Genomic DNA, 24807 nt, shown 5'->3' on the forward strand with positions numbered 1-24807 from the left:
AAATCGGTGCAGATTATATATATATATAAATAATTGAATATTGACAGTTTTGCCATGTACCTTTTTCTACTCGTAACTGAGAAGGTACTGTAGAAGAGGTGAACTGTGGCACATATTAGAGGGAATGGCATCAGCAAGCTATGATTATGCACGGTGATGTGCAAATTGGATAAGAAAGTCATTCCAGTCACAAAGCAAACCGAAAACATTGCATAGCTTCAGCTTGAATGTTCCTAAACACGGTTGAACGGAGTGTCTCGTACCAAATGACATGTCCCTCTCCTTCCTTCCGTTCCAGAGTGACAAGATGGGAGACGCGGAGATGGAGTGCTTCGGCCCGGCAGCCGTGTTCCTCCGGAAGTCGGAGAAGGAGAGGATCGAGGCTCAAACGACTCCCTTTGACGCTAAAACGGCGTACTTTGTGGCCGAGCCGGCCGAGATGTACCTCAAAGGAAAGCTGATCAAGAGGGACGGCGGCAAAGCCACCGTGGAGACTCTGTGTAAGAAGGTGAGAGCAGTGACGACGGCTGCATCTAAAAGCACCATTAACCACAAAACACTCTTTAGATCCCAGTGGAATATGCAAAAACTAAGGACTTCTCAGTCTCAGTTTACAAATAACCCTGTTTCCTGAGTGGTTTCACGCCATGTGGATAAGAGGCTGGAATACTACTTAGCTCAGTTTAACAAGGATATCAGGAGGTAGAGCACTCGTCTGGTAATCGGAAGGTTCCTGGCTTGATCCTCCTGGCAGCGTGTTGAAGTGTCCTTGAGCAAAGACACTTAACCCCTAACTGCCCCCGAAGAGCAAGTTGGCATGTGAATGGGTGGATGTGAGGCATAAGTTGTAAAACGCTGTATGAATGCAGTCCGTTTACCATTTATGCAAAGCATACACCAAGTGCATTACCATTAGGATCAGAGTGATTCACTGTGAGTGAATTACAAGTTAGTGACATTGTCGATCATAGAGGTGCCTAGCATCTAATAAGGCTAATCTATTGACTTGTAAAAAAAATAAAAATAATAATAATTAATTTCTGATGAGCCAATCAAATTAAAGGCACTATTAGAAGGATTTTGAGATACATATATCATTGTAAATTCAATGTCTGCACCTTGTCTTGGTCTCAATTGGGCCAATTGACGAGTCCGTCGGTTTGGCAGCGTCTCTTTTGTATTTCTATTGTGTGCCACATTCACAACGCTCACGGTTAGCAAGGGTCGTTTACCCTCTCCTAGCATCTTCAAAACAAATCCCATGCAGGAAGCAGCAACATCTCCTTTGCAACATGGTTTACAGGGAAACATGGTCTAATTGGTCTATACAGTATCCCTTTTTCCAGTGTGAATGAATAATAGTCATTGCCAAGTCAAACCCACTATTACTAACTAACTTTCTACCTAACTAACTTTGACTATTATGCAATGTGCTACTATGTCTATACTACTATCTACTAAGTACTATGCTACTATACCTGTACTACTACCTACTTCGGATAAAAGTGTCAGCTAAATGACTAAATGTGAAATGTATTAAAAATTGTATTCCCTTTCTCTCTATGACAGACCCTCACCGTCAAAGAGGACGAGATCCACCCCATGAATCCTCCAAAGTTCGATAAGCTGGAGGACATGGCCATGATGACCCACCTCAGTGAACCAACCGTGCTGTATAACCTCAAAGAGCGCTACGCAGCATGGATGATCTACGTGAGTTTCAATTCAATTTAGTCTAATTCAATTTGACTCATTAACTGCTCTGGGCTCTGACCGTCACCGGGATTCTTAACCTCTAGGGTGCCAGAGGCGACAGGAATCACCAAGACTCTAAATACACCAGCCTGCCCTGGGCATTATCTGTCACCTAAATAGCATTTTATGAATACAAGTTCTTATATTGCCTGGTTTGGGCCTAATTCTGCATCTGACTAGCATGACTGACTGTAAAGAGGAGTCTTGTGTGGTTGTGAGGTGAGAAGTCAAGGGACCCCTTTGAAAATGGCCATGACCATGGCATTTCCTCCCATCAAATTTAAGTCTTAAAATAGCGTTATGCTTAATAGCATAGATGTTTAGCAAAATCTAAACCTACCAGTAAACTATCATAACATGGCTGGTACCTTTGGATTCCTCCAGATCTCTAGTTTCATATGATACCAGTATATTCACGCTAGCTTAAGAAATGGCCATTTAAAGATGGCAAAAAACTGCAGGAAATCGGTAACATGAATGGCCGGTACTGATGGAGCTGAGGATTCCGGAATGTTAAGGCGGTAAATTAGTTAAGACGACTGCAGGAAGGTGGGTTTAGGAATGCAAATCCTCTCTTTGTTGCAGACCTACTCTGGGTTGTTCTGCGTCACCGTGAACCCCTACAAGTGGCTCCCGGTGTACGATACTAGGGTTGTGGAAGCCTACAGAGGGAAGAAGAGGATCGAGGCCCCACCTCACATCTTCTCCATCTCTGACAACGCCTACCAGTTCATGCTCACTGGTGAGGGGGAAACAGATTTTGTATGGCTTAGAGATTTTATGAGTGGGTCAGAATGATCACAGATGATCAAAAATGTGTTTTGCAACTTGTAAAAAACTATGCATAACAGTTCACTTCACCCAAAACAATGCTGATTTATTTTGCACATAATCTCACACACATTGAAAAACTCTTAACAGTTTTGCACACATTATTAGTTATAGATAGATAACTATAGATTATTAGTTATTAGTTATTGAGAGTAAATGAGTTTATCTGGGACATCGAATCCTTTTTTTGTGTTAATTACAGCACCATGAAATTATAAGGTAGCAGTCTCTATAAGACAAGGTATTGCTTATTTCTTTGATTATTTTATCTACATCCTTTCATGGTGCTGTAATTAACACTACTCAAGGATTAAATGTCCCTGATGACATCACTGGTGGCCATATTCAAATACATTTACTCTCAATAACAATGTTTTACTGTCAAAAAATGTTTGGAGTGCCCCTTTAACACATTGAGTGCCACGCCCCTTCCGGGAAGTGACCCCTTCCGTGCCGTCCATTAACCCCATGTAAACGTAGTTGTAGTTTGTAGAGCTAAACCTATATTTTATAGTATAGCTATGGGTCTAATAACGCCGTCGAGTCTCAGTGACTTGCTTCTGGTCAACGTGCAAAAAACGGATTATTTTTTCATCCGTACATTTCCGTTTTATACCGTTTTGAATATGAATATAGTTTGGGTGCTTCTGAGTCATTCCAGGGAAAAGACGCGAAAACTGTGTTTTTGTGTAATTCAATAAACACGTTGTGATTTTTCACCTGATTATCGGATCTTCCTGAAATCAACGCTAGATCATAATTATTAACCTTCCTCGTGCACGCATACAATGTTGCTTAGACCCACACGCCGCCCCCCCCAAGCGGCATGGGGGCAGGGTCAGTAGTCAAAACCATCCCTACAAGCGTGTGTTTTGCCGGAGTGTTTAGGACCCGCCCCCATGCCGCAGCTCGGTAGAGAAAATAAACTAACCCGCTTCTAACGGGGTGCAATAATGGCCGAAGGCGTTAGAGGGCGGTATAAGACCGTCTGCCAGCTCAGACACATTAAGTACAGCACGCACAAGGTGCCCCGCTGAATTATGAATGGCAATAGCGAATAAAAAAAATACCGTGAGAAAAACGTAATCTATGTTTCCGGCACTCAACGATCGGGCGACAGAAACGTAGTTCTACGTTAACGGCACCGGATGTGTTAAGGTATGATGCCAAAGTGTGTGTTTACCTTTATGGCAATCATTCTGTTTGTCTATTATCTAAATAAACACCAAGTACAAGATTTGTAACATGTACTGCATATCAAGTAACTGGAAGTAACTCACATATATTTCTTTTACAGATCGAGAGAATCAATCTGTCCTTATCACGTGAGTTTTCTATGAATGCAGTTTTACAAAACCTCATGTATGAATACCACATGAAATAAATGTTTCGTCTGTTTTTGGGAAGGAAAATTGTAAACATATCATATAGTATGGAATGACATTTTGTGCACTTATACTCTGTGTAAAGTATTAACACAAGAGGTTTCAACAGGTTGCTAATTGCCTTGTTTTCCCCTCCAGTGGAGAATCCGGTGCAGGAAAGACTGTCAACACCAAGCGTGTCATCCAGTACTTTGCGACAATCGCAGTAGCTGGTGGAGCGAAGAAATCAGATACTAGTAAAATAAAGGTACAATAATATACATTTTCTTAAGCATACAATAGGCTCATCGCCTTCTACAAATTCTGAAACTATAAACAAGCTACACACAGTATCAATGTCACTCTCAACTACCGTAAAACTTCAATTGAGTCCTATATAGACAACCGTCCCTTTTACTGGTGTGGCTACATGTTTTGACAAATAAAGACCGGTCTCAATTAGAAGCCGGGTCTACATTAATTGTGTATCTAGTTTCAATCAATCTGCATTCAAATGTCAGTTACATTTGCTGATCATAGAAAAAAGTATGACCTGAAATTCTAGTCCAGTGCTGAATTATCAAATTCATTCACATTATGTTATAATTCATGTTATTCGATTCTCTTAACTTTTATACAAGCAATATTCATACTGGTTTAAATAAACAAGATGATAGTATTTCTCATATTTGCTGAGCAAGAGTTTTGTGCAAAAGGAATTAAAGGCCTGCCACAAATATAGGCCGGTTGAGTTAGATCAGCGGTTCCCAAACTTTTTTGGCCGTGCACCCCCTGTCACCTCCCGACCTAGCTGACGCACCCCCCAATGGGTTTCTGTTAGAAAAAATTGTTGCTGGTCGTGCACAGATTTTATTTTTTTATTTGATCTCTTAGTTCCCACGGCGACTATGGATAGGGAATTTCTTTATTTAATTAAAATGTTCACGACAACATGGATGCATGTACTCTGCCAGCATGTTTAATACACATAATACTAAAGATTTTTATGAAATTTTATTGTAAAAAAATAATAATAATAAAAAAAAATTATAATAATGTTACCACCATTAGCCTTTTCATGTCACGCACCACCTAGAGGGCGCTCGCGCACCACAGTTTGGGAACCACTGAGTTAGATGATTGAAGCAAATCAAATAAAAAAAATTTGGTTTTATGCGCATCTGTGTCTGCTATGGCCACTCTGGCGTCGATGGGAGTTGATCTTCAAGTATGTAGCCTAATTCTATTCTCTGTCAAATGTAGGGGTCGCTGGAGGATCAAATCATTGCAGCCAACCCCCTGCTGGAGGCCTATGGTAACGCCAAGACAGTGAGGAATGACAACTCATCCCGCTTTGTAAGTGTTGTCTGCGATTAATTTAAACTACTAAAATCAGAATACTACAAGAAAGTACATGATTTAAAAAAAAAGTTTGTTCTAAATCACTAAATCTGTTTCAATTAGGGTAAATTCATCAGGATTCATTTTGGAACGACTGGAAAGCTTGCCTCAGCAGACATTGAAACATGTAAGGCCAGACTCAAATTAATTAGTTACAACATACTACGGTTAAGCTCGTGGACTAATGTTTGCTCTCTTAACAGATCTGCTGGAGAAGTCTAGAGTGACCTTCCAGCTGTCTGCTGAGAGAAGTTACCATATCTTCTACCAGCTCATGACTGGCCACAAACCTGAGCTGCTGGGTACGTGAATTTGTTTGAATTTTAAAGTCTATTACGTTGCTTCATAGACAAGTGTATTTAGGTGTAAGTTACTAACCCTAAGAGACGCACAGGCGTAGAGGGTTTTAAAAACTAGAGTGTTTCCAGTATCATATGAAACTAGACGACCACAGGCATCCATTGGTTCCAACCATGTCATGCTAGCTTGTCGGGAAGGGGCCTAAATAAATGTGGCAACATTTTGGCGAGGGAAAAACTGGCATGGCCACTTTCCTCAAGATATATGAATGAAAGGGCGGCTACGTGGCGTAGTGGGCAAGGCGCTCGCCACGAATGCGGAGACGCTGGGCTCGCCTGTTCGAGCCCAGCGCTCCACATTGCTTTCAGTTTAGCTGGTCGTCCGTACTAATACACATTGGCCGTATTAGGGGGTGGGAAACTGATGGGTGGGGATCGGGCGTTGTGGACAGCGACTCCTACAGGTCGGTTGGTGCGCCTGCGTAGTAGAATCAGGAAGTGTCGGGGGCAGCGTGAGCCTCCCACGCGTTACTCCTCGCCACTGAGAGATCGAGCTGCGCAGGTGAAAAGATGCGACTGCTGTTACCTCAAGTACCGGAGGGGACTTGTGCTATGTATGACTTAGTCCACATTGCAGCCGGCTTGTGGGAGGCAAGAAACAGCGTTCGTGACAGGGGAGGGTTGAATTGGATGATACGAAATTGGGATGGGAGAAAAATGTAGAAAATGGGAGAAAAAGTGGATAAAAAAAAAGATATATGAATGAAAGTTGGTTCTATATGGGTTAGGGTTGGGTACCGAACTCTGTACTTTTATGGGTACCGACCGAATTACTACAGAGTACCGATTCACATTAGATCAATCAGTGCCACATTTCGGTACCTAACTCCGAATTCCAATGACGCGCAATTGTAATTTCATAATAGACACAGACCAGCTGACCTTCAATGACTAATTTCACAATAGACAGCCAGAGCTGATTTTCAATTTGAGAAGCTATGACATCCATGTATTCAGCCCTGTGTTTGATAGCCCTGTGACAACTCCTCTTGCAAGTCACGCTGTTTCTATGTGCAGTGAGCAACGGGTCCAATGCGTCTAACATGATTTGCATCCTCAACATTCCTGTATGCCCACGTCACGGTAAAAACCTTAACTAACGTTAGCTGCTAACTAAGCTAAGCTAAATGGAACTAACCCTGGAAACGCTCACAGGCACAGTGGAGAAATCAGTTTAGTTTTCACAGCGTTGCAATAGTGAGGAAAGGGGGGGCTGAGCCTGTCTCTCTCTCTCTCCCTCTCAAGTAGCCACATGTTACACTATAAAAATGAACTGAATAGTACGTTAAACATTTAACTGCATTCGCTGAAATATTAAAAAATTATTACGTCTGCTATAAGCCATTCTCCCTTTCTGTGTGTGTGCACGCCCGTCCGTCCCAGATGAGGTCAGAAGAGTTTGATAGTATTTACTGAGGATGGCCAGATAATGTTGATATTTAAACTTAAAAAACAATAATACATAATAAATGTATACATGATCATGCGACATTAAAAAAATTTTGTTGGTTTAGGAGAGGGAGGTAGGGAGGGGTTTTAGTTTGTGTGGTGTAAATGGCTGCTTTTTTATATAGCGCTTCTATCCAAAGCACTTTACAATTTGTTACTCACATTTTTACCCATTCACTCACACATTCACACACCGACGGCAGAGGCAACCATGCAAGGTGCCAACCTGCTCATCGGGAGCAATTAGGGGTTAAGTGTCTTGCACAAGGACACATCGACACGCTGCCCGGGAGGAGCGGGAATCAAACCGGGAACCTCCGGATTGCCAGACGACTGCTCTACCTCCCGAGCCACTGTCGCCCCCTGGTGTGATAACAATGTTGAAATTGAGAAGTTTAGACTTTAGTTTTACAACTGTAATAAAAAAATTTGTTATTACAGAGAGAGTAAATTACCGAAAAAAGTACCGTCGGGTACTGGTACCGGTATTGGTTCAAATGTGAACGGTACCCAACCCTAATATGACATATGAATAAAGTTTTCATTCAATCAATCACCGTGCAGATTGATTGATTGAATGAGCGTTTTATTAACAGATTGCAGAATGGGTACAATAGAGTACGGCTCAATACACACAATTGTTAAGGGGATGCAGACCAGAGAAAAACTTTCGTCTTGTTTACATCAGGGTCCCCCATTTTCAATTCATAATGAATTGTAAGTAAGGGTGCAACTTGCTCCATGCAATCCATTCTTTGTGGATCTAGCCCTAGGTCGGGGACAGGCCTAATATACTGTATTATAATATTGTTTCTTTCAGAGGCTCTGCTGATCACCACCAATCCTTACGACTACCACATGATCAGCCAGGGTGAAATCACTGTGAAGAGTATCGATGACGTGGAGGAGTTTATTGCCACTGACGTAAGAATAATGTCTAAATACCATTTCTGGACGTTGCCAAAACGATGTTTTTTTTTAATGCATGTTTTAAAAGCCTTGTGGTGAAAATACACGATTTGTATTGAGCATCTCTGTTAAGTTATTAAAAACAATGACTTGGTCTCGTTTTGAAACTCAAGACGGCTATTGACATCTTGGGCTTTACTGCGGATGAGAAGCTGGGCATCTACAAGCTGACCGGTGCAGTGATGCATCACGGTAGCATGAAGTTCAAGCAGAAGCAGCGTGAGGAGCAGGCTGAGCCTGACGGCACTGAGGGTAAGCCACTCTTTCAACATTAGCATTGCGGGACATTGTTTCATGAAAACAGTCCTTACATTGTGAAAATGTTGTCCCTTGAATTCTCCCTTGTTAGTCGCTGATAAAATCGCATACCTCATGGGCTTGAACTCCGCTGACGTGCTCAAAGCTCTGTGCTACCCCAGAGTGAAGGTGGGAAATGAGTTTGTGACCAAAGGTCAGACGGTACCTCAGGTAAGATATATAAATAATATATATATATATTATATATATATATTAAGGCTGTCAAAGTTATCGCGTTATTAAATTATTTCAACGCCACTATTTCTTTTATCGCCAACATTTTTTTTTTTTTTTTTTTATGTCCTTTTTTTATTTCTTTTTTTAACTAGACTTCACTCAGGTGTATTATTGATACTAGGTTTGTTTCTGACTCAAAGTGTGTGTGTGTGAGAGAGAGAGAGAGAGAGAGAGAGAGAGAGAGAGAGAGAGAGAGAGAGAGAGAGAGAGAGAGAGAGAGAGAGAGAGAGGGGGGGGGTGAGAGAGATGAGGAAGAGGCAAAAGAGAAAGATCTGGGAGAGTGTGTGTGAGAGAGAGTGGGGGGGGGGGGGGGGCGGGGGGTGGGTGTCATCAGCCCTTGTGTGGGTGAATGTAACAATGTTTTAAATTATTATTTTCTTTTAAGTTATTTTGTTTGTTTTGAATTTTATGCAAATTTGCCATGCATGAGGGTCATCCTTTTGTGTTAAATGGCTGCTTAAACAAAAAAATGGGGATGAATAGTTCAAGTGTAAAGTTCAACACACTACTAAAGTTCAACACACTACTGTGTTAGTAATCATTACTATGTACTATGTAATGTAAATTGGTATGCCCATCTGTTTCTCTCTATGACCGCCGCTTATAAAATACAAAGCACATGTCCTCTGGTGTGACATTTTGGTGAAATTACATTAAAAGTGTCTTTTTAGGGCAGGAAATCGATGCCAGAAATCTGCTTTGATCTGCTGGTTTTGATTTCTGAATCTGAAAAGGGCATTCATTCAGTAACCTAAGACAGAAAGGGAAGAGGCTTGCCACTGTTTATGCTAAACGTTTAGGCTACTCCATTTTTCTATCATTATAGCACTTACAGTACAGGTTACAGATTACACTATTAACATTCAAGAGAGGTTTGGGCAGCAGGAAAATCAACAGAAAGAGAGAAACTGCAAATGTTTTAACTTGCTTTGCCTATCAGGTCAACAACTCAACCATGGCTCTCTGCAAGTCCGTCTATGAGAAGATGTTCTTGTGGATGGTTGTCCGTATCAATGAGATGCTGGCCACAAAGCAGGCCAGGCAGTTCTACATCGGGGTGCTTGACATCGCTGGATTTGAGATCTTTGATGTGAGTACAACAATACAATATTCATCTACTTGTCGATATTTACAGGTGTATGAAGATCTTCATTTATCATTATGCAATCACACTGGGCTTTGTTTCTGTAATAAATCTAAGTTTAATTCTCTATGGAAATCAGTACAACAGCTTGGAGCAGCTGTGCATCAACTTCACCAACGAGAAACTGCAACAGTTTTTCAACCACCACATGTTTGTCCTGGAACAAGAGGAGTACAAGAAAGAGGGAATTGAATGGGAGTTCATTGACTTTGGTATGGATCTGGCTGCCTGCATTGAGCTTATTGAGAAGGTGGGTAACAGGCTACACTGTAAAACAAGGTGGTAATGGAATCAATTACATTACATTTCTAATATAATCCTTTCCACTGTGACAGCCAATGGGCATCTTCTCCATCCTTGAAGAGGAGTGTATGTTCCCCAAGGCCTCAGACACCACCTTCAAGAACAAGCTGCACGACCAGCATCTTGGCAAGACCAAGGCCTTTGAGAAGCCAAAGCCGGCCAAAGGCAAGGCCGAGGCCCACTTTGCTCTGGTGCATTACGCCGGGACGGTGGAGTACAGCATCACAGGCTGGCTGGACAAGAACAAGGACCCCCTGAATGACTCAGTCATCCAGCTCTACCAGAAGTCCACAATGAAACTGCTGGGCTTACTGTATGCAGCCCACGCCGGAGCAGAAGGTACATCCCATTATATATCTATAAATCACAATGAGACAAGAGTTGAATTGTAATTAACTCAAAGAGTGTTCGAAATAATGATGGAAATCCAACTGTCATTCAACCAACAGCTGAAGGCAAGAAAGCTGGGAAGAAGAAGGGTGGTTCATTCCAGACCGTCTCCGCTCTGTTCAGGGTACCGTGTGACTGAAATATGGATTCTAGCAGCACATTACGTCTCATATTGCCATGCGAGTCATTCGGTTTCATTTTGCAAACGTACTGTCCTTTACTTCTTCAGGAGAATTTGGGGAAGCTGATGAGCAATTTGAGGAGCACACATCCTCATTTTGTGCGCTGCTTGATTCCCAATGAATCAAAGACACCGGGTAGGTGCTCTTCGTTTGGATTTTGACCATTGAAAGTGTTTGGGGGTGGAAGTTTCAAGTTTGTTTATTAGTTACATACATGTACATACATGTACTTTACGGTGAAATGCTTGGTTCTGTATGAGCCTCTGATAGTGTGCTTCATACAGTAAAAAAGTACCGTACTTTTCGCACTATAAGCCGCACCTGAATATAAGCCGCAGCAGCTAAATTGAATGATGTGTACATATATAAGCCGCACTGGACTATAAACCGCAGGTGTTTTAATGTTTAATTACCATATGTAATTAGCATTGGGACACAATACTGTCGGAAAAATAACAAGAATTAACTCATTTACAAGTTGTATTAAGTTTAGCAAATAAAGGAACAGATAAATAACATTTCAATGCAGTCAAAAAAGCAATATTTAGATTTTTACATTTTCGGGTTTGGTCACGTCGAGTCACATATAAGCCGCACCGTTATATAAGCCGCAGGGTCGAAAAATGGGGGGAAAAGCCGCGGCTTATAGTCCGAAAAGTACGGTAAGTAAAAGAAAAATATACAATATAAAGTACAGCCTAAGTACAATCTAAGTACAGTGAGTAAAAATGAGTAAACAGTGAGGTACAAATGCAGACAATGAGGTACAAAACTTTAAGGTAAGGTGCAAATGCAAATGAGGTATGAATGTACCTAGTGCAAATCTCTTTAATAAATAGGTAAATATAATGTAGTGTTAAAGTGTCTAAAGTGAGTGTTAATAAGGTGAGTGTTTGTTTAAAAGTGAGTGTGTGCATGTGGACGTGTGTGCAATGAGTGTAGATGATGGGTTGTTACATAGTCATTGAGTCAAGACATGTTTTTTATGATTCACTATATTATAGGCCTCATGGAGAACTTCCTGGTCATCCACCAGCTGAGGTGTAACGGCGTGCTGGAGGGCATCAGGATCTGCAGGAAGGGCTTCCCCAGCAGAATCCTCTATGGTGACTTCAAGCAGAGGTAACCGACTAAATATCATTATTTAATATACATGATTTCGATTTTGCATATATTATCTTCAAAATGACGCAATCCATCTAAATCAAATCATTGATGTTTTAGATACAAAGTATTGAACGCCAGTGTCATCCCTGAGGGACAGTTCATTGACAACAAGAAGGCCTCAGAGAAACTTTTGGGCTCCATCGATGTGGACCAGACTCAATACAAGTTTGGACACACAAAGGTAGTGCAGGAAACACTTTGTTCGTGAGGCGATTGTTGCATCTAATTCCTCAGAATAAGATAGCAGTTTTTATCAGCCTCATTAACAACCTAATGATGGACTCTCAGGTGTTCTTCAAAGCTGGTCTGCTGGGTACCCTGGAGGAGATGAGGGATGAGAAGCTGGCTACGCTGGTGACGATGACCCAGGCTCTCTGCAGAGGTTACGTCATGAGGAAAGAATATGTCAAGATGATAGAGAGAAGGTAAATGGACTCTTCCTTTTGTAGATATTGTGGTGCAATCAGATCCATTAATTATGCTCGTGGACAGATCTTCAATATAGGTTTATTAGTAAGGATCACATGGATCAAAGTACATGTAGGTCAAATGAGCTTGGAGCTAAGAGAAGTAGTCTCATGGCGGCCAGCAAAATCACAAGAGAGAGAACTTAGGTCTCATTCACCAACGGACTTACGACAAAAGGGGCTTTCTCTTAGGGCCATTTGAGACCTTTTCGGGCAAGACATGAATATAGACAATATATTATAATATAATGTTAATTATATATGTTTTATTGGGACGGTTGGTGAATCCCTAAATCGGCCCGAAAAGGTCTCAAATGGCCCTAAGAGAAAGCCCTTTTTGTCATAAGTCCTTGGTGAATGAGACCCATGTGTTGGCCTTAAGAGTAGGGAGGGCTCTCCCCAAGGTGTGGGTCTCTTTTGCGTGGAGGACGTTGTTTGACAGCATTACAGATTCTGCCTTTAAATAATTAGTTCCTTCGCTTTGTTAACATATAGTTCCTTATTGGTTACTAAGTACGAAATCATTATTTGTGCCCCTTTTTATATATAAAACAGCTAGGCTTAATAGAAATGTGTATTACCTTAAATGTATAACAATAACATCCATATCTCATTTGTTTTTTTCTAGAGAGTCTATTTTCTCCATCCAATACAACATCCGCTCATTCATGAATGTGAAACACTGGCCATGGATGAAGTTGTATTTCAAGATCAAGCCTCTTCTGAAGAGTGCCGAGACTGAGAAAGAGATGGCTCAAATGAAGGAGAACTTTGAAAAACAAAAGGAAGATCTTGCAAAAGCTCTGGCCAAGAAGAAAGAGCTTGAAGAGAAGATGGTCAGTCTGCTGCAGGAAAGAAATGACCTCCTGCTACAAGTGCAGTCAGTAAGTAGAATCAATAAAACGTGTACTTTCTTCTCATCGTGTACAGCACAGTACCTTATGAATCCCTTCAGATATCCAACTGAACAAACATTCATTTCCTTTCAAACCTTTATTTAAACTCGAAAGGAAACTGAGGTTTCCCTGATTTAGTCACGTCGAGTGTACATACAGAGTTAAGCAAAAAAAGGGCATATAAAATCACACAGCATATACAATCATAACAATTAGACAAGGACAACAATCAATTAAAACATGTACAACCTGATTGACAAAGGTTAGAGATGAAGGTTTTAAACTCTGCAACAGAGGGGAGAATCTCAAGCTTTAAGGACTGTTGGAGTTATTTCCATAAGCTAGGGGCATCATAGCAAATGCAGATTTACCTTAAGGACCAGCTAGTCACTGGAACGGGTTCCATAGGTTCCAAAATTCCATTCAAATAATGATGTAGTATAAAGAGGTAGCGTACCAATAAGGGCCTTGAAAATGAACAAATACCAGTGTTTGTTGCGCCTCTCCGTCAGAGAGGACCAACCAACCTTCTCATAAAGGACACAGTGATGAGTGTCGTATCTATCATTAGTGATGAATCTGACAGCATTCAAACCTGTGTTGATTTTTAGGAAGGTGAAACCTTGTCTGATGCAGAAGAGAGGTGTGAGGGGCTCATTAAGAGTAAGATCCAGATGGAGGGAAAACTCAAGGAGACGTCGGAGAGACTGGAGGACGAAGAAGAAGCCAATGCTGAGCTGACTGCCAAGAAAAGGAAGCTGGAGGACGAGTGTTCCGAGTTGAAGAAAGACATTGATGACTTGGAGCTCACCCTGGCCAAAGTGGAGAAGGAGAAACATGCCACTGAGAACAAGGTTGGTACATCATTCATATGGTTTATTACTACAGGTAATAAACACTGCAGTCAATCAAAGTGCTTTTTGCTATGTGCTCTTTTTAGGTTAAAAACCTTGTGGAGGAAATGACTTCTCAAGATGAAATCATTGCCAAGTTGTCCAAGGAGAAGAAAGCCCTCCAAGAGTCCCACCAGCAGGTCCTTGATGATCTCCAAGCAGAGGAAGACAAAGTCAACACTCTGACCAAGGCCAACAGCAAGCTGGAACAGCAAGTGGATGACGTGAGTAATCCCCATTTCAAAACAATGCATGATAGATATACAGAAAATGTAAAAACAATATCAATTCTATGACAGCTTGAAGGTTCCCTGGAGCAAGAGAAGAAGCTCCGCATGGATCTGGAGAGAGCCAAGAGGAAGCTTGAAGGAGATCTTAAACTGGCCCACGAATCCATAATGGATCTGGAGAATGACAAGCAGCAGTCTGATGAGAAAATCAAAAAGTAAGATTAAATTAAACTAACCTCCAGTAAAAACAAAAACAAAATCTATTTAATTAACTAAATTAATCCCACAGGAAGGACTTTGAGACCAGCCAGCTCCTAAGTAGGATTGAAGATGAGCAGTCCCTTGGAATCCAGTTCCAGAAAAAGTTAAAGGAACTCCAGGTACAATCTAGACAGGATTCCCACAAAGCAGGATAAAGATCTTTGAACAATCAACAATAAATCCATATTGGGATTTGCCACTAAAGACACAAAACTGCCATATCTATGACCACCCACATGAAGATGTTGACAACATTTTCATAATTCTTAATGAACGAGTCTGGCATACAGTACATGTACAAATGATCATGTACATCTTTGCATCACAGGCCCGTATTGAGGAGCTGGAGGAAGAGCTGGAGGCTGAACGCGCTGCTCGGGCCAAGGTGGAGAAGCAGAGGTCTGATCTCTCCAGGGAACTTGAGGAGATCAGCGAGAGGCTGGAGGAGGCCGGTGGAGCAACATCCGTTCAGATCGAGATGAACAAGAAGCGTGAGGCCGAGTTCCAGAAGCTACGTCGTGATCTAGAAGAGTCCACCCTTCAGCACGAGGCCACCTCTGCAGCTCTCCGCAAGAAGCAGGCCGACAGTGTGGCAGAACTGGGAGAGCAGATCGATAACCTTCAGCGCGTCAAGCAGAAACTGGAGAAAGAGAAGAGTGAATACAGGATGGAGGTTGATGATCTCTCAAGCAACATGGAGGCGATCGCCAAGTCAAAGGTAGAGTGCCAGCTTTTTGGTACATAAAGTGACACACCAAATAATAATTTGAGCTAAACTCTAATAAATATGTCTTCTCAACAGGGTAATCTTGAAAAGCTGTGCAGGACACTAGAAGATCAGCTGAGTGAGCTCAAAACAAGGAACGATGAATGTGTTCGTCAACTAAATGACATAAGTACACATAAAGCAAGACTTCAAACTGAGAATGGTATGTAAAAGTTGCCATATTGTTAGCATATCTAAAGTTGCTTAATAATAGATTATTTTAATTGGGTTTTATCAGAATATTTCCCCCAATAATGTGTAGTAATATAAAGCACACAATGTATTTCACTAGGTGAAAGTGCACGTCAGCTGGAAGAGAAAGAAGCTCTGGTGTCTCAGTTGACAAGGAGCAAGCAGGCTTACACTCAGCAGATTGAGGAGCTGAAGAGGCAAATAGAGGAGGAAGTTAAGGTAATGGCATAGAATCAGGAGAATTCCTCATCAGAAGAATCAAAGAAAAACGAAAACAATCAAAAACTTGATGACAGATTTTCATTAACCTTTCACTTTAATCAAAGGCCAAGAATGCCCTGGCCCATTCTGTCCAATCATCTCGCCACGACTGTGACCTGCTCAGAGAGCAGTACGAGGAGGAGCAGGAGGCCAAGGCTGAGCTGCAGCGTGGAATGTCCAAGGCCAACACTGAGGTGGCTCAGTGGAGAAGCAAATATGAGACTGATGCCATCCAGCGCACTGAGGAGCTTGAGGAGGCCAAGTACTGATGCATAGTTCATATACTATAGGAGTACTGTCATGAATAGAAAGTCACTTCATCTAAAATAGGCAAACAGTCTGATTCAAACGTGTATTTGTACAGGAAAAAGCTTGCCCAGCGTCTTCAGGATGCAGAGGAGTCCATTGAGGCTGTGAACTCAAAGTGTTCCTCTTTGGAAAAGACCAAGCAGAGACTGCAGGGTGAGGTGGAAGACCTCATGATTGATGTGGAGAGAGCCAACGCTCTGGCTGCCAACCTGGACAAGAAGCAGAGGAACTTTGACAAGGTTCGTTTTTATTCAGGCCAGTGGATCGATACAAATGGACCATAAAACAAATTGAAGACTAATTATTTTCATTGTGGTTTCAGATTCTTGCAGAGTGGAGGCAGAAGTATGAGGAGAGCCAGGCGGAGTTGGAGGGAGCTCTGAAAGAGGCTCGCTCCCTCAGCACCGAGATGTTCAAGATGAAGAACTCTTATGAAGAAACCCTGGACCACCTGGAGACCCTGAAGAGGGAGAACAAGAACCTGCAGCGTAAGCTAACAAATATTGTTTGAAATTAACCACTAACACTTGGTATAGATCGTATACACTAAGTAGATGGATTTCAATTGTTATATGTCATCCACATGAAATAGTGGATGTGAATCTTCATGTATATACAGCCATATGTACATTTTTCCAACAGAGGAAATCTCTGATTTGACTGAACAAATTGGAGAATCGGGTAAGACCATTCATGAGCTAGAGAAGGGAAAGAAGACTGTGGAATGCGAGAAGACAGAAATCCAGACTGCGCTGGAAGAAGCAGAGGTAATGTCTAATCATTATAATTACTGCCTGTAATAGTTATTAACACAGGAAAACATGTTCAGCCAAGCTCTTTTCAGAATGTCCAAAATGTATGCAAATATGAAGAAAGTATGTTTCTGTTCAGAAGGCTGTTCAGGCTGTTTAGTACAGTAAGTATTATTATGTAAAAAAGAAATGGCAATAAGACTCAACTTGCCATGGTCTTGGTCTTGAACTCGATTAGGCCCAGTGTTGGTCTTGTTAATTAATGTATTGTATTGTTCTGTGATCTCCTGATCGTTTTTTGTTACAGGCTACACTGGAGCACGAGGAGTCAAAGATCCTCCGTGTTCAGCTGGAGCTCACGCAGCTCAAAGGTGAGGTTGACAGGAAGGTCGCAGAGAAGGACGAGGAGATCGACCAGATTAAGAGGAACAGCCAGAGAATCATTGAATCCATGCAGAGCGCTCTGGACTCTGAGGTCAGGAGCAGAAACGATGCCATGAGAATCAAGAAGAAGATGGAGGGAGACCTCAATGAGATGGAGATCCAGCTGAGCCACGCCAACCGCCAGGCTGCTGAGGCCCAGAAACAACTGAGGAATATCCAGGGACAGCTCAAGGTGAATGACCTTATATTGAAATTAGGGATGTCCGATATTATCGGCCTACCGATGTTATCGGTCGATTTTTACATTTATTTAACCTTTATTTACCCAGGCAAGCAAGTAAGAACAGATTCTGATTTTATTTATTCTCAAAAGTATGCATAATCTTGTGTTAATTCCACGATAAGAGATATGTAATGTTAATTACCTGAAATTATTCCGTTTTTTGGGGGGGGGAAACCCTGCATATATCGGTATCGGTTGATATCGGTTGATATCGGTATCGGAAATTAAGAGTTGGACGATATCGGTATATCGGTAAAAAAGCCAATATCGAGCATCCCTAATTGAAATAGTATAATCAAATAAAGGACGATTTCTCTGTTTGCAATGCGACTACAATGTCCAAGACATCGCTTTATCACAATTTCAGGACGCCCTGCTGCACCTTGACGATGCTATCAGAGGACAGGAAGACATGAGGGAGCAGGTTGCCATGGTGGAGCGCAGGAACAACCTAATGCTGGCTGAGATCGAGGAGCTGAGAGCTGCTCTGGAGCAGACGGACAGAAGCCGCAAAGTGGCTGAGCAGGAGTTGGTCGATACTAGTGAGCGTTGTGCACTGCTGCACTCTCAGGTATTTAAAATAGATTTATTAGAACAAATGTTGCTGGATATTGCTGTCCAATATTTCCAGTACATCCATAAATGACCACTGATTATTTTGCAATGATCGTAGAATACCAGCCTTATCAACACCAAGAAGAAGCTGGAGGCAGACCTTGTCCAGATCCAAGGTGAAGTTGAAGATTCTGTCCAGGAAGCAAGAAATGCAGAGGAAAAGGCTAAGAAGGCCATCACTGATGTGAGTTCAGACTGATTGAATTACACGTGTACTGTAATGAATTAAAGCATTACACTGTAATGTCCAGAATATCCATGACTCTTTTCGGGGTGGCGGCTGTAAAGCGATTGTTATCATCATGGCTGTCATATTCACAGGCGGCCATGATGGCTGAGGAGCTGAAGAAGGAGCAGGATACCTGCTCTCACCTGGAGAGGATGAGGAAGAACCTGGAGGTCACCGTCAAGGACCTGCAGCTGCGCCTGGATGAGGCTGAGACCCTGGCCTTGAAGGGTGGCAAGAAGCAGCTCCAGAAACTGGAGGCTAGGGTAAACTATCAAAAAGTGACCTCAGTCATCAACCATAGTTTCAATACAATATCTCAATAATATGATATATTGTTTAAATCTCAGGTCCGTGAGCTTGAGGGTGAAGTGGACGCTGAGCAGAGACGTGGTGCGGACGCGATTAAAGGTGTTCGTAAATATGAGAGAAGAGTGAAGGAGCTCACTTACCAGGTAGGCCTTTTTTATTTAATATGTGCATCTGTATAATCTTTCTTACAAATGTGCATGTGATGAGAGCTCATGTGAATTCATCTGAACTACAGACTGAGGAGGACAAGAAGAATGTAGTCAGACTTCAGGATCTGGTGGACAAGCTCCAGCTCAAAGTGAAGGCCTACAAGAGAAATTCCGAGGACGTTGTGAGTCCATTTTTGTGTTTTAGTTATTTTCTTAAAGATCCGTTCACCCCTTTTACCTAACCTGACCTGCCAGATGGTCTGTGACACAGAACCATCTGGAAAGTCTTCCTTTGAAACTGTTTGGAATAGGGCCAGCACTTTTTGCAACAATTTCTTATGGGCAATAAGCAGTGCTACAGTACCAGAGACCAGTGTTTAGAACAGCAAACATAACTAATATGTAAAAACGGTCATGAACCAGGTACAGGTGGAATCACTATTACTTTAGGTCTATATTTTTTTATTTTTTTTATTTAACCTTTATTTAACCAGGAAGTCCCATTGAGATACAAGATCTCTTTTGCTCAATTGATCAATTGATCGGCAATAGAGTAGACATTTATTTATATGAAAATGTCCAAGATTAATTTCATAACATTCCCAATAGTGATTAAACTTAATAATAATAATAATAATAATAATAATAATAATAATAATAATAATAATAATAATAATAATAATAATAATAATAATAATAATAATAATAATAATAATAATAATAATAATAATAATAATAATAATAATAATAATAGGGCGGCTGGGTGGCGCAGCGGACATTGCGCTCGTCACCAACGCAAGAGACACCGGGTTCGACTCCGGCTGTCGGCGTTGCCTCCGGCTTGGGCCAGCCGTCATACTAACGCAATTGGCAGAGTTAGCGGGTGGAAGTCGATGGGTGGTAATCTGGACGTTGTGGACAGCGACTCCTACAGGTCGGTTGGGGACGCCTGCACAGCAGAGACAGGAAATGGCGGGGGTAGTGTGGGAAAAAAGTGGATAATAATAATTAAAAAAATATATATAATAATAATAATAATAATAATAATAATAATAATAATAATAATAATAATAATAATAATAATAATAATAATAATAATAATAATAATAATAATAATAATAATAATAATAATAATAATAATAATAATAATAATAATAATAATAATAATAATAATAATAATAATAATAATAATAATAATAATAATAATAATAATAATAATAATAATAATAAAAAGACGTGCAAAATGTTATTTGTTTTTCAAATGAGAAATAAGGAAGGCCAACAATTCTAACAAATCAAATAATCAAGTAATTTGCTTTACATCTCTGTTTTGGCTCCAAGCAAAACCCTCTGTGAATGCAAATTGTGTCTATAGCCTGACTATTGGGGAAAATCAGTAGGCTGGTTCCTGATCTGAATTAATCTTCACATGTCCATGCTCTTTATGGTGTTCTATTTCCCAACAGGAGGAGCAGGCAAACACTCACCTGACCAGGTACAGGAAGGTGACTCATGAGCTTGAGGAAGCCCAGGAGCGCGCTGACATCGCTGAGACCCAGGTCAACAAGCTGAGGGCAAAGAGTCGTGAAATTGTCAAAGTATGTAATACACGTGTTGACGTACGCAGCTAGCATGAAGTGTCTAAAGAAGATTTTTTTTTAACAATACAGTTTGGCCCATTACTGATTAATGAAAGCATGCAATAGGTTACATAAAGTATCACAGAATGACTAAAGATAAGGCTGTAGTCTACACTAGAGCAATATGTACATATTTTCACACTGAAATCAATGGGAAATGTGATGATTGCAGATTGAACAAGGCAAGTTCAATGGTTCAGACAAACCATTCTAAATAGTAACTCCATCTTTTGCTTTCACTTACTGTAATACCTCAGTGCTCCTCTGCATGCATCCTCTTCTAGTTAGCATTATTAATTAATTTGGAGATTAAATAACAAATTAAGTTAACGCATTGCTTGACACTCTGTCTACATTTGTCAGTCTAGACATCATTTTCCTTTCCTATTATACTGAAGGACTAATGTTATTTCTCACTTTCCTGGTCTTTTTTAGGTAAGGGACGTCGCAGAATGAGCTGCAACTTCAATGAGACGTCAATGAGAATCATAAAATATGAGTTTGCATTGAACTGCGCACACAGAATAATGTAGGCCTACATGTTCTTCAATAAAGTCTTCTGTCAGCCTGAGGCCTCTGTGTTTGTCTTTGTACACATCAAATAGTGTTACTTAGCCTCTGATGCCATATTTCAGTTGAACTGTGGTCAGTAGCTCCTTACCTAAGGAGTCAGTCAGGAATCAGAGATGTTTGTTGCAACTGTTTTAGGCTATTTCCAATATTTAGGAAAACTAAAACCACAAGTGAAATCTTAATCCAAAAAACCTGCAATGTTGCAATGTTTTGTGTAACTGGCCACAGACCTTTATTGTAGACAGGCAGGAGTCAATGTAAGAGATGGGTGAGTTGCAGGGGGATTTGGTGCTGAGGTATATCTGAGTGTCATCGGCATAGCAGTGGAAGTCCAGGTTGGTGGAGAATATTACTGAGAGGGAGGATATACATAATGAAAAGGAGTGGGAAGACTTGGGAGCAATGTAAGCAGAGTGGTGGAGTTTGTGGGCTTCTTGGTGTACAGTGAGTGATGTTTCCTTGGTCGTTCCAGTTGGCGGCCGGTCTGTTTCATTGTGTGAAGCTCAGGTGTGAACCAGGGTGCAGAGGTGTTGCAGGAGATGTTTTTCTCTTTTGATAGGGGCCAGTGTGTTGGGGCCAATGTGTTGAGGGAGGCAGGCAGGGTGGTGTTGAGGTTATTGGTGAAATCATCAGGTGAGGTGAGGGCTGGTTCCAGGGGGAGAGCATTGGAGAGAAGATTTAGTGTTTTGGAAAAGGTCATTTCTCTGAGGAGGTGTAGACGTGGGGTTGGGGATGGAATAGTGAACTGGATGAAGTTATGATCTGACAGACTGTTGCCAGATTTCTGACCAGAAGGTCAAGTGAATTGTCCAGGCCTAGCTTGTGTACGATGGGGGGCTTTGTGATTCAATGATCGGGTGTTGAGGAGGGCAATGTTAATTTCATTAGAGGGTGGTGCAATGGGGGCACGCTGGAGAGGTCTGAGGTTATCCAGGTTAACAGTCTGAGGAGGTGCGGATACCGTATGTTGGGGTTAGTGGAGAAATGTAGATGGCGGGTGTGTCACGAATGAAGATGTTGACGTGGCGGAGGATGCCACAAGCAGAACGAGCGGAGATGAGTGCATTAGGGGATAAACTGTAGTTTTTGTTGAGAAGCAGGAGTTCACAGAGAGAGTAATGTAACAAACAAATAAGGAGACCAGGGTATTCCATGTAATAGTAATAATAATAATAATAATTCATTACATTTATATAGCACTTTTCTAGACACTCAAAGCGCTCCCCACAATATAGGGTGGAAATTGCCTCCTTCACCACCACTGGTAGCACCCAACCTTGGGCTACGCAGGCTCAATGGCTGCCATAAACTGGTACCAGGCACACCTCACACTACACAATGGCTGAACGGCTCAGGAGACAGGGATTGATATCAGCCAATTAAGGGGAAGGGATGATTAGGTGGCCTTGATGTGTGAGACCTGATTGGGAATTTGGCCAGGAACATCGGGGAACCCCCTACTGATGACTAAATATGGTCGTCAACGAAGCTTTTTTCCGACGACAACGAGACGTGACGTCACGTTAACACATTTGGCGCCAGGGGTTGTGCCCATCATTGTACCCAGTCTGCCACCGTTGAAAGCCTATGGAGATGTTTACCTTCTTTGCAGGGCTATAACTTTTTTAATTGTATTGCTATATTGACATTACTATGGCCCATTCAACATCGATTATCTATCGTTCAGGATGTGGGAACGTTATATTTTTTCATTCATACATTGTTGTGTTAATACCGTCTAGAATATAAGTATGTTTTTAAGGTTTTCTGCTGTAATTCAAGAGTTATAGGCCCTGACGCATATGATAGATTATCGATTGGCGTTTCTTTCCTATACACGCTATATTAAAAAATTCAAATGTATATGATCGGTATACATTATGCTTCATCATGCGTGAAGGAAAGGGGGGGGGGGGGGTCGTTTATAATTCCTTGATCATCAGTAACGGCTTTATTTAGTATGGGTTGATATATTGATCAGATGGTTAGCAGTGAAATGAATAAACAATCGGGCTGAAAAAAATGTCCTCTTACCGTTCGCCGATGAGACTGGAGGAAAAAGATCCCAATTATTTGACACCGATCTCCTAGATCCATTTCCGGTTTGTATGGCGCAATAAACGCCGAAATCATATCGATTATTGAGTTTAGAAAGCGATCCAAATGTACTATAGTGTTTGTCTGGATCCACGTAACAAGATATTACTGCCGGAGGGATTTCCTCGATGCACCAGCGCCACTTCCGGTTTTAGCGAGAGTGTAACTCGCCCGACCATCCACCAGGCGGCGGTATTGAGGAGTTGCAATCTCATACAGGGTGCCGCTGCAGTCCGGAGGGAGACTGGATGAATTATGAATGCCATGTCGAAAAAATTAAATATTGATCCCAAAAACGATTTACGCCATTGTTGGCATTCAACGCATGGTGGGCAAAAACGGCGTAAGTCGTTCTTGGCGACCAATGTGTTAATGGCAACCATGTGACACTAATGTGACTAAATAATTCATGCAATATGGTTGACAACAACTGACAACACAAAATGTAGTTTGCAAAATACAATTTTGCTTTATCGTCAAGACTGTTTACTTGCTACTGTAGCTAACAGTAGCTCGTTTGCAGACAGGAAAGTATCAAACATAATTGTCCGTGCGGAAACCCTATCCCCAACACAGCGTTCCATGTGTAGGGGGCACCACTGTTATGCTGTGGGTGTTGTTTCCCCCCAGGAGATATGGGCGGACAGACTGCACGGAGCGCTACATTATGTTTTGACCCATGCACCACAATAGCTTACATAATGATAGGAAAACATACCTGCCCTCCGTCGTCATGGGAAATGTAAGATCACTGGTCAACAAGACAGATGAACTTTCGGCCCTGGTAAAAATCCAAGTGGAATACAGAGTCCAGTTTGCATAGAAATATCCCAGACTGCAGTCAGTGCGGTGGAACTGGATGGCTATCGCCATGATGCGATCATGCGAGCCGGCAGAAACAAAGCTAAGTAAGTGGAAAAGTGGCGGGTGGTTATTTTAGTTAACTCCAGAAGTGGTGTATGTTTCAGTTGGTTACTTTATTGAACGTCGGTATCACATACAGCTGCTGTAGCGTTCTAGCTCGTGCCGAGCTTGTTTACATTCCAACACCGTAGAAGAAGAGTGACATCTGCTAGTCCTACGAGGTAACAGTTACTGGATATTACCAGCCGGAGAAGTAATAACATCACCATAACAGTGTAATCCCCGACATGTTACGGTAAAGGAACATATATGTACCCCAGACATAGTTGGTGGTAGAACTGAGACCGTATTACCTCCCGAGAGAATTCTCACATGCAGTCGCCGTGTTTACATTCCACCAAGCGTGTGACGTCATCCATTCTACCGTTGCTAGTCTGGGATACAGACAACACATCCCAACGCATTCATACTCATCAACGGGATTTTAATCATGTCAAAATAACCAGGACCCTGACAAACTTCACACACTTTGTTTTTAACAAAGTACTAAATAATTGTATGTTTTGTATTAACTGTTTTTAGATGGCTGTGTTGATGCTGTGATGGACACCTGAATCTCCCCTTGGGGATAAATAAAGGTTTTCAATCAATCAATAAGTCTAACCAGCTAGCACTAACGTTAGCTTTTTTTGTTTAGAAAAAACTCACACCAACTTATGAGGCTGTAACTGAGTGGCGAGACAAAAAAAAATTATTAAAAAAAAAATAATAATCATTTCAAATGTTTTA

General features: G+C 41.5%; 1 protein-coding gene across 1 annotated transcript; it reads left to right on the plus strand.

Annotated features, from left to right (window-relative positions):
- Positions 1–307: 307 nt before the first annotated feature.
- LOC311230972 (myosin heavy chain, fast skeletal muscle) lies at positions 308–21052 on the plus strand (the record flags this gene model as incomplete). Its single annotated transcript, XM_084317427.1, has 39 exons — positions 308–508; positions 1570–1713; positions 2341–2497; positions 3884–3911; positions 4110–4218; positions 5214–5306; positions 5415–5478; positions 5555–5653; positions 7980–8083; positions 8242–8380; positions 8478–8596; positions 9603–9752; positions 9886–10056; positions 10142–10448; positions 10559–10623; positions 10729–10816; positions 11686–11803; positions 11906–12029; positions 12137–12273; positions 12944–13199; positions 13823–14065; positions 14152–14328; positions 14404–14549; positions 14624–14714; positions 14924–15313; positions 15398–15524; positions 15654–15772; positions 15880–16076; positions 16179–16362; positions 16446–16611; positions 16766–16890; positions 17183–17491; positions 17910–18113; positions 18216–18341; positions 18479–18649; positions 18734–18838; positions 18931–19026; positions 20311–20442; positions 20920–21052. 39 exons carry the CDS (start codon positions 308–310, stop codon positions 20938–20940), a joined length of 5802 nt encoding a protein of 1933 aa, XP_084173553.1. The 3' UTR covers positions 20941–21052.
- Positions 21053–24807: the final 3755 nt, after the last annotated feature.

The sequence above is a fragment of the Notolepis coatsorum genome (genome assembly GCF_963971535.1).
Source record: "Notolepis coatsorum genome assembly, chromosome: 6".
Taxonomy (NCBI): Eukaryota; Metazoa; Chordata; class Actinopteri; order Aulopiformes; family Paralepididae; genus Notolepis; species Notolepis coatsorum.